The sequence below is a fragment of the Phoca vitulina genome, unplaced genomic scaffold, assembly GCF_004348235.1.
Source record: "Phoca vitulina isolate PV1807 unplaced genomic scaffold, GSC_HSeal_1.0 scaffold19, whole genome shotgun sequence".
Taxonomy (NCBI): Eukaryota; Metazoa; Chordata; class Mammalia; order Carnivora; family Phocidae; genus Phoca; species Phoca vitulina.
In genome coordinates this window covers 16,933,010-16,945,730 of record NW_022589722.1, presented here as the reverse complement: position 1 = coordinate 16,945,730, position 12,721 = coordinate 16,933,010, and the positions used below count along the sequence as shown (strand labels likewise).

The 12,721-nt window shown below is 45.5% G+C and overlaps 1 protein-coding gene across 1 annotated transcript in view; it reads right to left on the bottom strand.

Annotated features, from left to right (window-relative positions):
• Positions 1-12,721, bottom strand: part of STAB2 (stabilin 2) — a 145,330-nt gene that overhangs the window by 59,687 nt on the left and 72,922 nt on the right. The window contains exons 28-34 of the mRNA XM_032416682.1: positions 11,282-11,329; positions 9,683-9,819; positions 9,137-9,251; positions 6,925-7,002; positions 4,765-4,863; positions 4,569-4,676; positions 2,348-2,479 (exon numbers count right to left, since the gene is read on the bottom strand). Of these exons, the coding sequence (XP_032272573.1) occupies positions 2,348-2,479; positions 4,569-4,676; positions 4,765-4,863; positions 6,925-7,002; positions 9,137-9,251; positions 9,683-9,819; positions 11,282-11,329 (717 nt within the window). The remainder of the gene's footprint in view (positions 1-2,347; positions 2,480-4,568; positions 4,677-4,764; positions 4,864-6,924; positions 7,003-9,136; positions 9,252-9,682; positions 9,820-11,281; positions 11,330-12,721) is intronic.

Sequence of the window (12,721 nt, the reverse complement as noted above, 5' to 3'; positions counted from 1 at the left end):
CCTCTTTTGTAAAAGAAGAGGCTGTTCTAGATCATCTCTAAGGTTTCTCTCCACCCCTCACATTAGTTGGTTTATGACTGCTTGAAGAATTCTGAATCGTGATTGTTATGTGAGTCCCATTGGCAAAATGGCTCCATGGGGTGTGCTCCCCTGTGCTGTGGACTGGTGGTCCTGGAGGTTTGAATGCCTTCCATAACCAAGGCATGGAGAAGGAAACTCAATGGCCTTTCAGCACATCTCCATGGTTAGTTTGTAAGCAACCCTTAGAAAGGCCAAGCAACAGGTATTTAAGAATAAAAATAACTAGCATTTTTTAAGTGTTTTTGTTTGTGGAAAGTGTTCCACCAGATAGTATCATTTCCCAGTGTGTGGCAGGTGCTCAGAGGTTCTGCATTACATGCTGCTAACTCAAATTCAACTCTGAGTTGCAACTTGTTTTGTTTTGATTTTTTTAGGGGAGGCTACCTTAATGATTGAGTAATACAAAACAAGTGAATCCATTCATCCATTCATTAATATAACTAATATAATTGGGAACAAATAGTTCTTTAAAAAATTAGAGAGAGAGAGTGTGTGTGTGTGTGTGTGTGTGTAGGTGTGAGTTGGGAGAAGGGGGAATCTTTATTGTACTAAGAAAATGTTAAGTTTGTATCCAAAAAGGGTTTAAAAATGATTAATAACATCCCCAAACTCCCCACAACAGCAATATTAAAATGACTCTTTTAAGTGCTGAAATTTGAACTGCCATGGAATGTTAAAATCCCTTATGATTTGCTTGGAGTCAGGTGAATTTCCGTTGCGTGTTGAGATCAATCATGGCTGAGCTCCGCAGAGGTCTTCTAGCATCCGTGTAGATTTGGAAAACTAGCAGGGGACCTTACAGGTCCTGTCAAACGGTGCTTGCAGCACAAACTTCCAGAATTCCGAGATACTGAGCTACTTAAAAAATATCAAACTGACATAACTTCTGATGCTATAATACCGTTGATTTGGCATTAAAAAAACGTCTGAATCGTTTTCTTTGTGAGATGTACCCAGAGGATTATGGGCTGCATTAAAATTTTTATTTGAACACAAGTTTACTGGGTTAGAGAGCTTTTTCGTAAAATTCCGTTGTCCTAAGAGAAAGTAAATGAGTTATGGATAAAAGCAAAACCTCGACTGTGAGGTAGAACTGTTTATTGTGAGTTAAAAGCCTCTAGTGTAAAATTGCTCTAGATCAAAGAATTTCCAAACAAATGGGAAATAAACATGACAGAGTTGAAATTTATTCAACTAACTGCATTAGAAAATTCATCTGTATGTGATGAAGTAAGAAATAATACGGATAAAAACAAAAAAATCTAAGTTCTTTACCAATAAAAAGTTGCCTTACCAGGAAAAATAAGAAGATATATTTAAAAGGATCTCCTCAAAGTTATTCCATAACAGGTGGGATTATTCACAGGAGTGGGAGGAAAATATTTGGAAGTAACGAAGAGTTAGGCTCTTTTTTTTTACCCAAGCAGGTTGAAACAAAATGTCCACAAAGCTTCACTTGTGGTTCAATGATACCACAGAGAACATTGTTTTAACATTGCACTTTTTAAAAGGACCAAATAATATTAATGCTAAAAAATGTCAGTGATTAAACTTTCTTCCTCTTAACATTGTGCTTAGTTTATCTTAAGCAATAATTTGTTTTTATTAATTTTTCTTGTGAGAATTTACACTAGAGTTACACTGTGAGTTTCTTGTTGAATTTTCATAAACCAGTCTTCTTCCTTGATGTTTGAAATATGTCATTAGAATTATACTTGAAATACTTTACATATTTAGTCTCATCAATTCTTTTTCATGAATTCTGAACACTGAAATATTTAGTGGTTGTGTGAGCTAGATATTGGGATACTGGTGTGGGGTCAGCTGGTCCTAGGACCGCGGGTCCCTATGATCAAGCAATCATGACATTATTCACTCGGCTGCTGGATCCCACGTGTCACTTGGCCCCGTGGAGTCAGGGCCACATCCTGGGAGTTGGGTTTTGCTGCCAGGTACCCTTCTATCTTAGAGACTGCTTGGGGACTGTCTGTTGGGTTTGTTAGGAACCAGGGTCAGAGGGCACTTGTGAGTGCTGGAATTCAAATACCATGATTAGTAAAGCCCACACCCATTAACCAAATGCTGGTAACAGGGAGGGTGAGCTGGGGAGCTTGGCAGTCTCTTTGCTTTTTATGGTGAAAGACAGACAACTGTCTTTTGTAGATAAGGCTTAGGAAGCACCAGTGAGATTATTCCAACATGGAAGTGATGACAGATGATAGGAGCTAAGACACTCACTCCTGGGTTTTAAGTAAAAGGGTCGCACCTGCTCATCATGGAGAAAGAAGCCGAGGAGGTAGGAAAAGCCCAGCATGGTCTCCCGGTGCATGCCGTGGTGCAGGTCATTCTTTAAGAGTTTCTCCTCCAAGACCACGTGATACCTGAGTACGTCCTCCTCCTGGGCAGCACACAGAAGTGAAAGTCAACCCACAGGTCAACCAAGCCCCAGTCACTTACTGGGCTGCCCCCAGCATGCCCAGCACTGTGGGAATTACCGGAGCAATAGCTTGTTGAACTGTAAGGTCTGACCGAGGCATCAGGACGCAGTAGATATTAAATACTAAATCTGAGACACATCACCTCCCACATGGCCAGTCTTCCACGTGGGATGGTCCACAACTCCTGATGTGACCCTAAAACCCGGACTGAGGGCATGAAGCTCAAGGGAGGATTTTAAAGATGATTTCTTTCAAGAGAAGTGTTATGAAGAGAGAATCCCCACACCCCAGCCTGCCTCTCACCCCAGGGACCACAAGAGGAGATTTGATGGGATGTTTTGAAGAACGTGATCGGTGGCAGATACGGTGGCCTGTGGGACTGGGTTGTACTCAGGCCTGAGCAATCTCACTCCACAGATGGCTGGCAGGTTGATCCACTGGGAGGGAGGAGAGGTGTCCCTGCACTGAGACAGGCCACCACTCAATGCTGGCTTGGGACAAGAAATGACGTATGTCCTGTGGGCCAGATGTGTGGCACGGCTGGAGAGAACTGGGACCTTAGGTCTTATCTTAGATAGCGGCCTAGTGGGACAGACAGGCTTCCCCAGGGGAAACGCTGGAGGTGGGTTCTGGATGCTTAGGGTCGAGGAGGAGATTGATGACTATAGGGCTAGGGTGATGCACTCAGGTCAAGAGGACAGCAGTCAGAGACCACAGTGGTGGGTGGGGTCTCCAGTGAACCACCAAAGCATCGGGGAGGCAGGAAAAGAATATTTTCCACTGAACAGGTTCACAGGGACTGGGGCAGGGCAGGGGAGACAGGATGAAGGTGATTTCTGACCCCTCCCAGGAGCCCTGCTTGTTTATCATGTCAGTTACAAAAGTGTAGGACACTGTCCCTGCCCTTATGGACTTTATAAGCTCCTTGGTGAGCTAAGGCCTGCTCACTTGAAAGGACAACTCATCACACCATATAGATGCTGAAGGGCATGCAGATGGTCTGAACTCAGAGGCAGGAGAGATTTTCTATTGGCTCGGGTGGTGAGCCAGCTTCCCTGAGGAGGCCAGACTGGACCTGAAGAATGGGTGGGGTGATTCTGGAGGTAGTGAAGGCGGAAGGGCAGGCTTTCTGATCGAGGGAGCATTATGTGCGTGTACGTGTGTTTGTGTGCGTGCACACATGTGCACTTGTATGTCTGTGTGTGTGGGTGGATACGAACAAAGGCATCAGACACCCCTTTGGCTTATTTAGGGTCTCTGAGACCGTCACTCTGGTTAGATCAGGGGGCTTCTGCAGAGAAGAGATGGGCCCAAGGACGGCTTAGAGGGACTTCAACTGTCCACATTTCATTAGTGTCTCTGTCTCAGGCACCTTATTTGAAGATATAAGGGAAAATAGTGTGTTTGCTGTGCAAATACAGCTTCAAACATGTCCTCCCATTGTGGAGGCTGGGAGCAGGGCAACCCTGGCTCCTAAGTGAAAATTCTGGAGCCACCACTGAATAGAAGATGAATGGCGGCCAGTTGACAGAGGCCTTAAATACCTGGGAAGGTAGTCTGAACTCAGTCCTGCAAGAAATGGGGATCCACCCAAGGGTGTTAAGGCATAGAGTGGCATGATTGGAGCTTTGTATTCTTTGACAAAATCTTTTGACAAATTTGGACTGTCTAGCCCCAGATGTTAGGAATCAGGGAGGATAGAAGTGGGGAGAAGAGGAGGAAGATAGAGATGACCCACTTTCTCCTCATCCCTGCCGCTGACATTTCAGGGGACCAGGGAGGCCAGGGCGGAGAAGAGGGGTGACCAGGAGGATCCTTCCAGCTTCCTGGGACACCTGCATCCTTGCATAGGGTCCTGACTGTGTGCTCCCAGGGGTGTGAATGAAACACACGGGCAGAGAAAGTCTCTGCACAAGTATACCTTAAGTATCTGGACACGGACAAGGAAGCTCTGATGAGAGAGTGGAATGGTCCTTGATTGATGGATTGAAAAATGTTGAGTTTGAATGTTCAGAAATAATTTTCCTGGTTATCATTCCCAATACCTACTAGAGTTGTGACCTTCTTCTCCCGGATGTAATTCTCGATGGCCTCGTTGTTTGGAGCAAACACTGTGTAAGCGTCGGCTGCCTCGATCGCACTGGCCAGGTTATATTGCTGTGGGGGCAAGAGACAAAAACGCGTGAGGGATTCCCCTGTGCAGGTACCCCGAGCCAGCAGGTCGCGCAGCGAACGTGGTACTTACAATGATGTAGCCCCGGAAAATGGAATAGTCGGGCATCTGGTCCAGCCGGGTGAGCAGGTTTGGCAAGGAGACAGATAGGCTTCTTTGGGGAACCAGAACCTGGGAAAGAAAGTCCCCAGATTCTGTTAGCATGTGTCCGTAGGACTTGCTGCCCTCCGGTAGGTAGGCTCATGTCGCATGACCAGATGCAATGATAAGGACCACTGCTTGTCCACAGAGTGCCTCTGCAAATTTAACAAAGGGCACATTTTCCTCTGACGGTTGGCAACACCAAAGGGGGGTGCGTAGCCTGAGGAGTGAAGTGGGCTGGGGGTTAGCCCCACGCCACCCTTGGACAGGCATGGATATGCAGGGCACGACCTGCACACGTGTTCATGGTGGCCTTGACAAAGGTGACCACAGTGTCCAAGGGCAGGTGTAGGGGGTCCTTAGGGAGCCAGTGCAACCCGGAGGCTAAGCAGAGGACTTGGACCAGTTGACAGGCATCCAGGAATCTTTTGTGGTCACATCACTTCCTCCTCAGTCCAGCTACTTAACCCTGAGGAGCCTTACTTGCCTCATTTGTGAAGTGAGGACAGTCGCATCTACTGTCTTAGGGTTGTGGTAAAAATCACACGAGATAATGTGACATGATATATTGTACAGGGCCGGTACTGCGCTGTCAATCATTCTAGTTGTCACTATTACCATGTACGAGACTAGGTGCCAATGCTGACGAGGGACACGGAGACAGAACCCCCACCCCCCAGGATATGCCATCATGTGGGGGTCCGGGACTATACTGTGAACTATCAGTACAAGAGGGCACAGGGTGCCGAATGAGTTCTACACCCCTAAATCCCATGGAATTATAGGGGAGGAAGAAAGGAGTAAAACCAACATTTATTGAGGGAAGGCCTGCTAAGCAATAGGCACCGAGAGAGAGAAGGTGCTGTTTTGTTCTCCCCGGGGAAGAAAAGTGAGGCTCAGAGAAGTTATGTTGCTTGCCCAAGTTCACATAGCTTGCTATGAGCCGGTGCCCAGGTGCTGTATGCCATCCTTGATGATATGGGCTGCAGGGATCGGGGAAGGCTTCGAGGAGGAGCTGAGCCTTGAATTGGCCCCATGATAATAACGATCAGGACAGGAGATGGTTTGAGGGGCCATTGTACTAACAAGGTGTGGCCATCAGAAATGTAAATAAGGAGAGGTAATTTAATGTTTTTTAAAAAGGTTTTTCATAGGTTTTTAGTAGGAGAGCCAGGATTGGAGAAGAAAAATACCCTTGGTAAGTAATGTTCATTTGCATCGTAAGAAGTCAGAAATCCAGCATAGTTCCTTGCAAGTGATCACTTGCTCAAAAATGTGGGTTTCCTTAATGTTTCTTGATAATACAAGGGAATTGTAAGGTTTTTTTTTTTTGCAAAATAATGTACCCAGGCATCTTACAAATAGCTTCTCTTTTCTGCACAGAAATAGTTGACCTTTTCTGTAAATTAAAATCAAAAGTGAGTATGGAAGTGGCAAGTGAGGATAATTTTAGTTAAAATGCTATTAGTTAATTGTCTTTTCCAATCTTCCACCTTTCCAAAGTTCCCAATATACCCTAAATTCTAACCTTAATTTTCAATGAAAATCCTAATATAGTAACCTAAAATTATAGGATAGCTTAAAACCCCATTTCCCGCTACACTTTTTTTTTTTCTATTTCGTACCTTTGAATACTGTTGCATTGTGTCTTAGAAGAAAATGAAAATTTCAAAATACTTTTTCTACCCTTTTCCATTTTTTTCCTAGGGCTTCCTTACCCCATCTTTTTAGGGTGCAATAATGCAGAAACGGGAGAGGAAAAATAATACATAACCACTTGCCTTTCTTCTAGCTCTTGATTAAGATGTTCACATAAATCAGAAATATAATATATGTGGCCACACTTGAGGGCCTGGTTGCCGAATATAGACTAAGTGACAAATGAGTGTGACCGGATGCAGAGAACCTCTAAGCAGTTTCAACTCACGGAGCACAACCCAGGTACTCTTCCATTAGAGGTAGGGATTTCCACTCCCCCCTCACCGCCCCACCAGCGCCACACCCCCCACCCCCGGCAAAGATGCTGTGCAGGAGGACGAATAAACGAAGTGAGAAGAGATGCCGTACTTGTGGAAGGTTGCAAGCGCGTACCTTGTCGATGACGTGTATCAGGCCGTTTGTGGCTGCATTATCACCATCAACTACAGATGCCCCTTCGATCGTGACATTCTGTAGATGCAAATCACAGCGGGGCGGTGAGTCTCCATAGGGTAGGAGATGCAGGGATTGAAACTCTTTCTGGGTTTTATACTTCTCAAGCGGTAGTGACTTTCACACTTCTGACCATGACCCGAAGTTGGAAATATCTTTAAATTGTGACACACTAGGCTTCTCTCTCTCTCTCTCTCTCACACACACACACACACACACACACACACAATCAAAATAAAGGGATACTTTCCTCTACTATCTGGGAGGCCCCTGAACACCGATTCTATTCTTTTTTACTTCATTCCAAGAGTGCTGGTTGAGGCTCACCAAAGTGATCCTGTAGCCTGAAAAGTCCTATAGACAGTGTTGTGGGTTGCATTTGTCCTCAGTATTCATGCGTTGGAGTCCTAACCCCCCATACCTCAGAATGGGACCTTATTTGGAAATAAGGTCTTTACAGAGGTGATCACGTTACAATGAGAGCATTGCAGTCAGCCCTACTCCAACATGGCTGGTGTTCTTGTAAGAGGAGGAAATGGGACACAGAGCGCAGTACGGGGAGAACGCTGTGTGACCATGAAGAAGGCCATCTACAAGCCAAGGAGAGAGCCTGGAACGGCCCCTTTTAATAGCCCTCAGGAGCCAACCTTGCTCACCCCTTGATCTTGGACCTCTGGCCTCTAGAACGTGAGATGAAATTTTCTGTCGTTGGAACCACTCACTTTGTGGTACCTTGTTATAACAGCCCTAGCAAACTCATATGGACAGTACCTGACTTTCCTGATCAGAATCCAGCTACTTTGCAAGAATATTAATTACCCAACCTACACACTCACCAGCCACCAACCAACTACGATAGAGCTGGGCTCCACTCTCTCTACTTTCCTTTCTTCTCCCCACCCCTACCCTTTATTTGAAATCCCTCCTGGGACCCTCGGTGCAGAAGGGGACTTGAGTCTCACCCTGACGCCTCCCAACTCACATCAGCAGAGGCCCTGGAGAAAAAATTCCTGGCCACCTTGCACATCTCTTTTGGTTAAAGGGAGACATTTATATCAGACCGAGTAACTCATTAAAAATGTGTCTTTGGTGGTTAACTCCTCCAGGTCAATGGTCCCATTGATTTGTCTCTGACTGCATAGAACCCAGGATAAGCCTGCCCAGGGTGGGTGTTCAGTTCATGCTTGCTAAAAGAATCAATGATTTAGAACACCGACAGAACATAACCCCATTGTCTGATATAAGTATGTAATGTACTAGAATTAGACCAATAATATGGAAAGAATCCATGGAACTGCATGCAACTCTTTTCTGCTTTCTGCAAAGAATGATCTGATGAGGCACATACGTTCCGGTAGTACTAGGCATAGGCCCTTTTCACAGTGCTCGCACTGATGAGTAGGAAGGTAAAAATGTTTTAGAGCAGTAATTCCAAAACATTTTTGATGGTCCACTGAGGTAGCGGTTCTTACTTTCCAGTAAAATCTTCATTTTCATCTTGCGCAATTCATAGCAAGAGCTTTCAAACACTGGCCTATGCAGCAAGGCAGCCAAACTTCCCGATGCAAGACTGACTCCAAGTCCGGACACGCGGCAAGTGCCAGAAGCTGAGCTTCTGCGGGGTTGCGGTTCTTCCTTGTGCGCCGCCCTGACTCCAGCACTTAGTGCCTGGGGCATCGTAGGTGCTCAGTAAAGATTGGTTGACTGACTCTAACTTGACATAAAATTTTAGTAACCTATAATGACTCATTAGTAGGTCACCGGGAACCCGTTTTTAGTTCAGCATATACGAATCGCCACAGTTGTGAAACTGGGCAACCTTTACCCAGAACCATGGAAAGGTTTGCCTTTCTGGATCAGTCTGTGGTCTGTCAAGAAGAGCCTTGTGGCCAAGCTGTGGGTGCAGGACCACATTTTATAGCATCACTACTACAAAGTAACGTACGTGTGTGTGTGTGTGTGTGTGTGTGTGTGTGTGTGTATCAATATATGTTGACAGTTGTTGAGGCTGGATGATGCCTACGTGGAAGTTCTATTCTTGGTCTGTTTTTGCTCATGTTTGGAAATTTCCATAACACAAACATTAAAAGTGGGCAGTGCAAACATAGATGACACGTTTCCACTTAACAGACAGATTACAGTACTCTCTTACCCCATCTGCCTTCGCCAGGTGAAGGAAGTTACCGGGCAAAGACGTTGCCAGCATGTCCGAAGGTGACAGAGCCTGCAGATCTGCCACTCTGTATGTGCCCAGCAGCATGTGGTTTCTAAAGCAACAGTCCAGAAGGGCTATCATGAAATATCAACGCATGAAGGAGTATCATTGAATAGTTAAGAAAATAGGTTCTGGAGCCAGACGGCCAGATTCAAACTCTTCCCCTGCGATTATCAGCCATGACACCTTGGGTTAGTTGTGGAATCACCCCACACCTCAGTTTACACATCTGTAAAATAGGTGTAATTTTAATGCCTATCTCATAGGGTTGTTGGAAGGATGAACTGAGTTATACATAAGGTAGTTATCACAGAGTTAGCTGTCAATAATGTTAACTATTACCATCCTCGGGAAGGAGGTGAGGAATGTTCTAGAACATGCTGAGTTCCATGGATCTCAAGGACCATGTGGCTTCCCTCTACTGAATGTCATTCACACGGATGCCAGTGAGATATCATGAAGAATAAAATACATAATACCTACTTTATTAGGGCTGGAATATTGCTCTTGGACAACCAAAAGGTTTTTTCATCTTGATCCATGTCCTCAATAGCTTGCTGGGAAGGCACGAGGACAGTGAGGTTTGAGGCAGCTGACAGCATGGGTTGTAGAGAAGCATTCTGAATCACAGGAGGGAAAGAAGGTGGGCCTGGCTCACTTTAGAGGTCAAACAGGGAGGACTGAATGCTTAACAGAGATGACAATTTCCCAGGGGAAGTAATTTCAGGGACATTGGAAGGGTCCTAGGGACCCCTTTCCCAAATCCATCCCACCCACTGGCTGGTGTCTCATATTCTCCTCTGAGACACATTCTTTTTACTTAAATGTGTGAGCTTTGTCAAAAGGCAAATTTTCCCCATCCCCCAGTCAGACTTTGAATCATTATCAGTCATTTATCCTTTAGTCTAAACAAAGAACCAGAGAATAGTCTTGATGATCCTGTGTGTGGGTGTATGAACTTTAAGAACCCTTGGCTGCCCTAGGAATAAGGATGGTGGGAAGATTTCAGGAAGTGTTTCAGCATGGGGGACAGACTGGAAGCCTGAAATCAAATTTGACCTACTTTTTGTTCTAACCTAGAGCTAGTTTTGGGTAGACGTGGTGCGTTTATGTTTAACAACTGATCCCAGGAAAAACAAACAAAAAGCCCTGGTTTGTAACATTCCCTGATTTCTGTGGTGTATATCCTCCCACCATGGCTGATTTCAAGCCATGAATGTGACAGCATTGAAGGTGAGTTTGGGGAAGATGTGCTCTCGTACGTTGGGATGAGCTGGGTCCACTACCCCACTGGGCAAGTATATGCATGTCGACTCGGTCTATAGGGAAATCATCACGTGCAATAGGACTCTCAGTCCCTGCTCTTTCATGTGGTGGGGCAGAGAGGCCCCACAGAGTAGCAATCAGGAGCTGTCCTAGAGTGGTGCTGACCAGGCTCTCTTTATCTTGGCATATGTCTACTCAAAGGGGATAAACTAGAGGTTGTGATGGCATCTTGGCCCACTCATGCAAAGATGACAGAGATACAGACAAATGGGTATAGTGGGGATTGGATTCTTCATCATAGAACTCTCCAGGGGAGAGGAAGAAGCTCCTCGGAGCATGCTGGGCCAAGAGCTAAGCACCCATGGATTATCCCAGATTACAACTATAAATCCCAAATCCAACTCGGTGAATTGTGGTGAATTCATTGCAAATGAATTATGTTGACTTTTTAAAAAGACCTCTCGATGAGTGAAATGATACATATATATTTGAATTGGTTGAAAAGTTGACCCCTCCAGCTTAACCTAGACCAGAATTTCTTAGTGCTTAGACCAGAAGCTTTTACAATGCACTCATGCCCAGGGTACACCTCTGACCAATCAAGTCAGAGTGTCTGTGGCGGGAGCCTAGGCATGGCTATTTAAACAGCGCATTCCATGTGACTCCATGTGATTCCAGTTTGGTCAGGGTGGAGGGCCACTGCTCTAGGCAATTGCTTTCCCTCCTTCCTACAGGCTGCGTTTTCGGTTTTGTGGTATATGCATTCCAAATTTCTAAAATTGTATACATTTCTCAAGTTCCAACAAAGGTACTCACGTTTATCCACTGGTTAAATATAGCTGCCGCGGAGAGAAATGACAATTCCTTATTCATGTCGTGCCCAGGAGGGAGGGAGAGATCAGAGAGAACACGAGAGAAGGAATAATGAATAAGCATAATCACAGCGCGTCTGAGCAGCATGCACTTCGCCTTCCCGGGGCTGGGCTCAGCTCATTTTCCTGGCCGATATGAATGGGGGTCAGCTAGTTGAATTTCCATGTTGCCAGAGCTGCACAGATCTTTCATGCTTAGCGGCTCCATTATCCTCTCTACTCGAGATAAAGAAGTAATTCCAGAAACTTCAGATGGAAAAACCACCTGAAGCTCTTCCAAGTCAGAATTTAGTTTTTAAGGTCATGGCCCCAGGCCCTAGGGAGGGTCACAGAGCTCAATGACAGCCCCCTCTCAGAGCCAACATTGAGGAGTGGCGTGGAATGTGGAGCCAGACCACCTGGGTTTTCATTCTGGTTTGGCCGTTGCCTAAATCCTTAGGCAAGTTACTTGGTGTCTCTGGGCCTCAATGTTCTTGCCTGTAAGATGGGGATAATAAAAGCTCCAGCTGATAGGTTGCTGTGAAATTTGGAGGAGTTACTGTTTTGAAGCGCTTAGAATAGAGGCTGGCATGCGGGACATGCTCAGGAAGTCTTAGCCACTCTTCTTTTTCATCGTTCCACCGTGGGACTGTGTTAATGAACATATATATTGAGCAGCTGCAGTGGGCACCAGGTTGGAGCGAAGGGAGGGCATACGAAAGGGAAAAGATGACCTCCATTCTCATACAAGTTACACTTGTTTGGGGGAAGTTAAGACTCGAAGAGGTACCCACAGCACCAGTAGCTCAGTGATGTGCGCAGGTGTGATAAAGGAAGGTCTAGACCTTGAGTTGAAAAAGACTGGGTTCACGTCCTGAGTCTGCCATTTACTAGCTGTGTGATCTTGGGTAAGTCACTTAACCTCTCTGAGAACTCAAGTCTTATCTGAAGAATGAATATGATGATGCTTTTCTTCTGGACTTATGAATATTACATGCATTCATGTAGGGGAAAGCATTTTAAAACTATTAAACACCATGGGAATGGCAAGAGTTATTGTATGCAATTTACACCAACGCAATAAATCTCAGAGTTGTCTCAATTCCTTTTTGAAAGTGGTCGAGGTTATCAAATGAATTAGTGAATAGCTGTCAGATAGTCAGTGAGTAAACCGACAGGTGCAAGAGCTGAGATGCATGAGTAATCCCTTGAAGGGAGGGATTGGTCCAAGGGAGAGGACAGTGCAGGTGGGACCTGAGCTGATGGCAGAGAGAGGGGAGGCTGGGTCCCTGGGACAGGTGAGCCGAGCTGGCAAAGGGACAGCGAGGCTAAGCTGTTGCTAGAAGAGTGAGCAGCTTGCTTTCCTGTGTGATCTCCTGGACGACATGACTGGCATCCTCGCTAA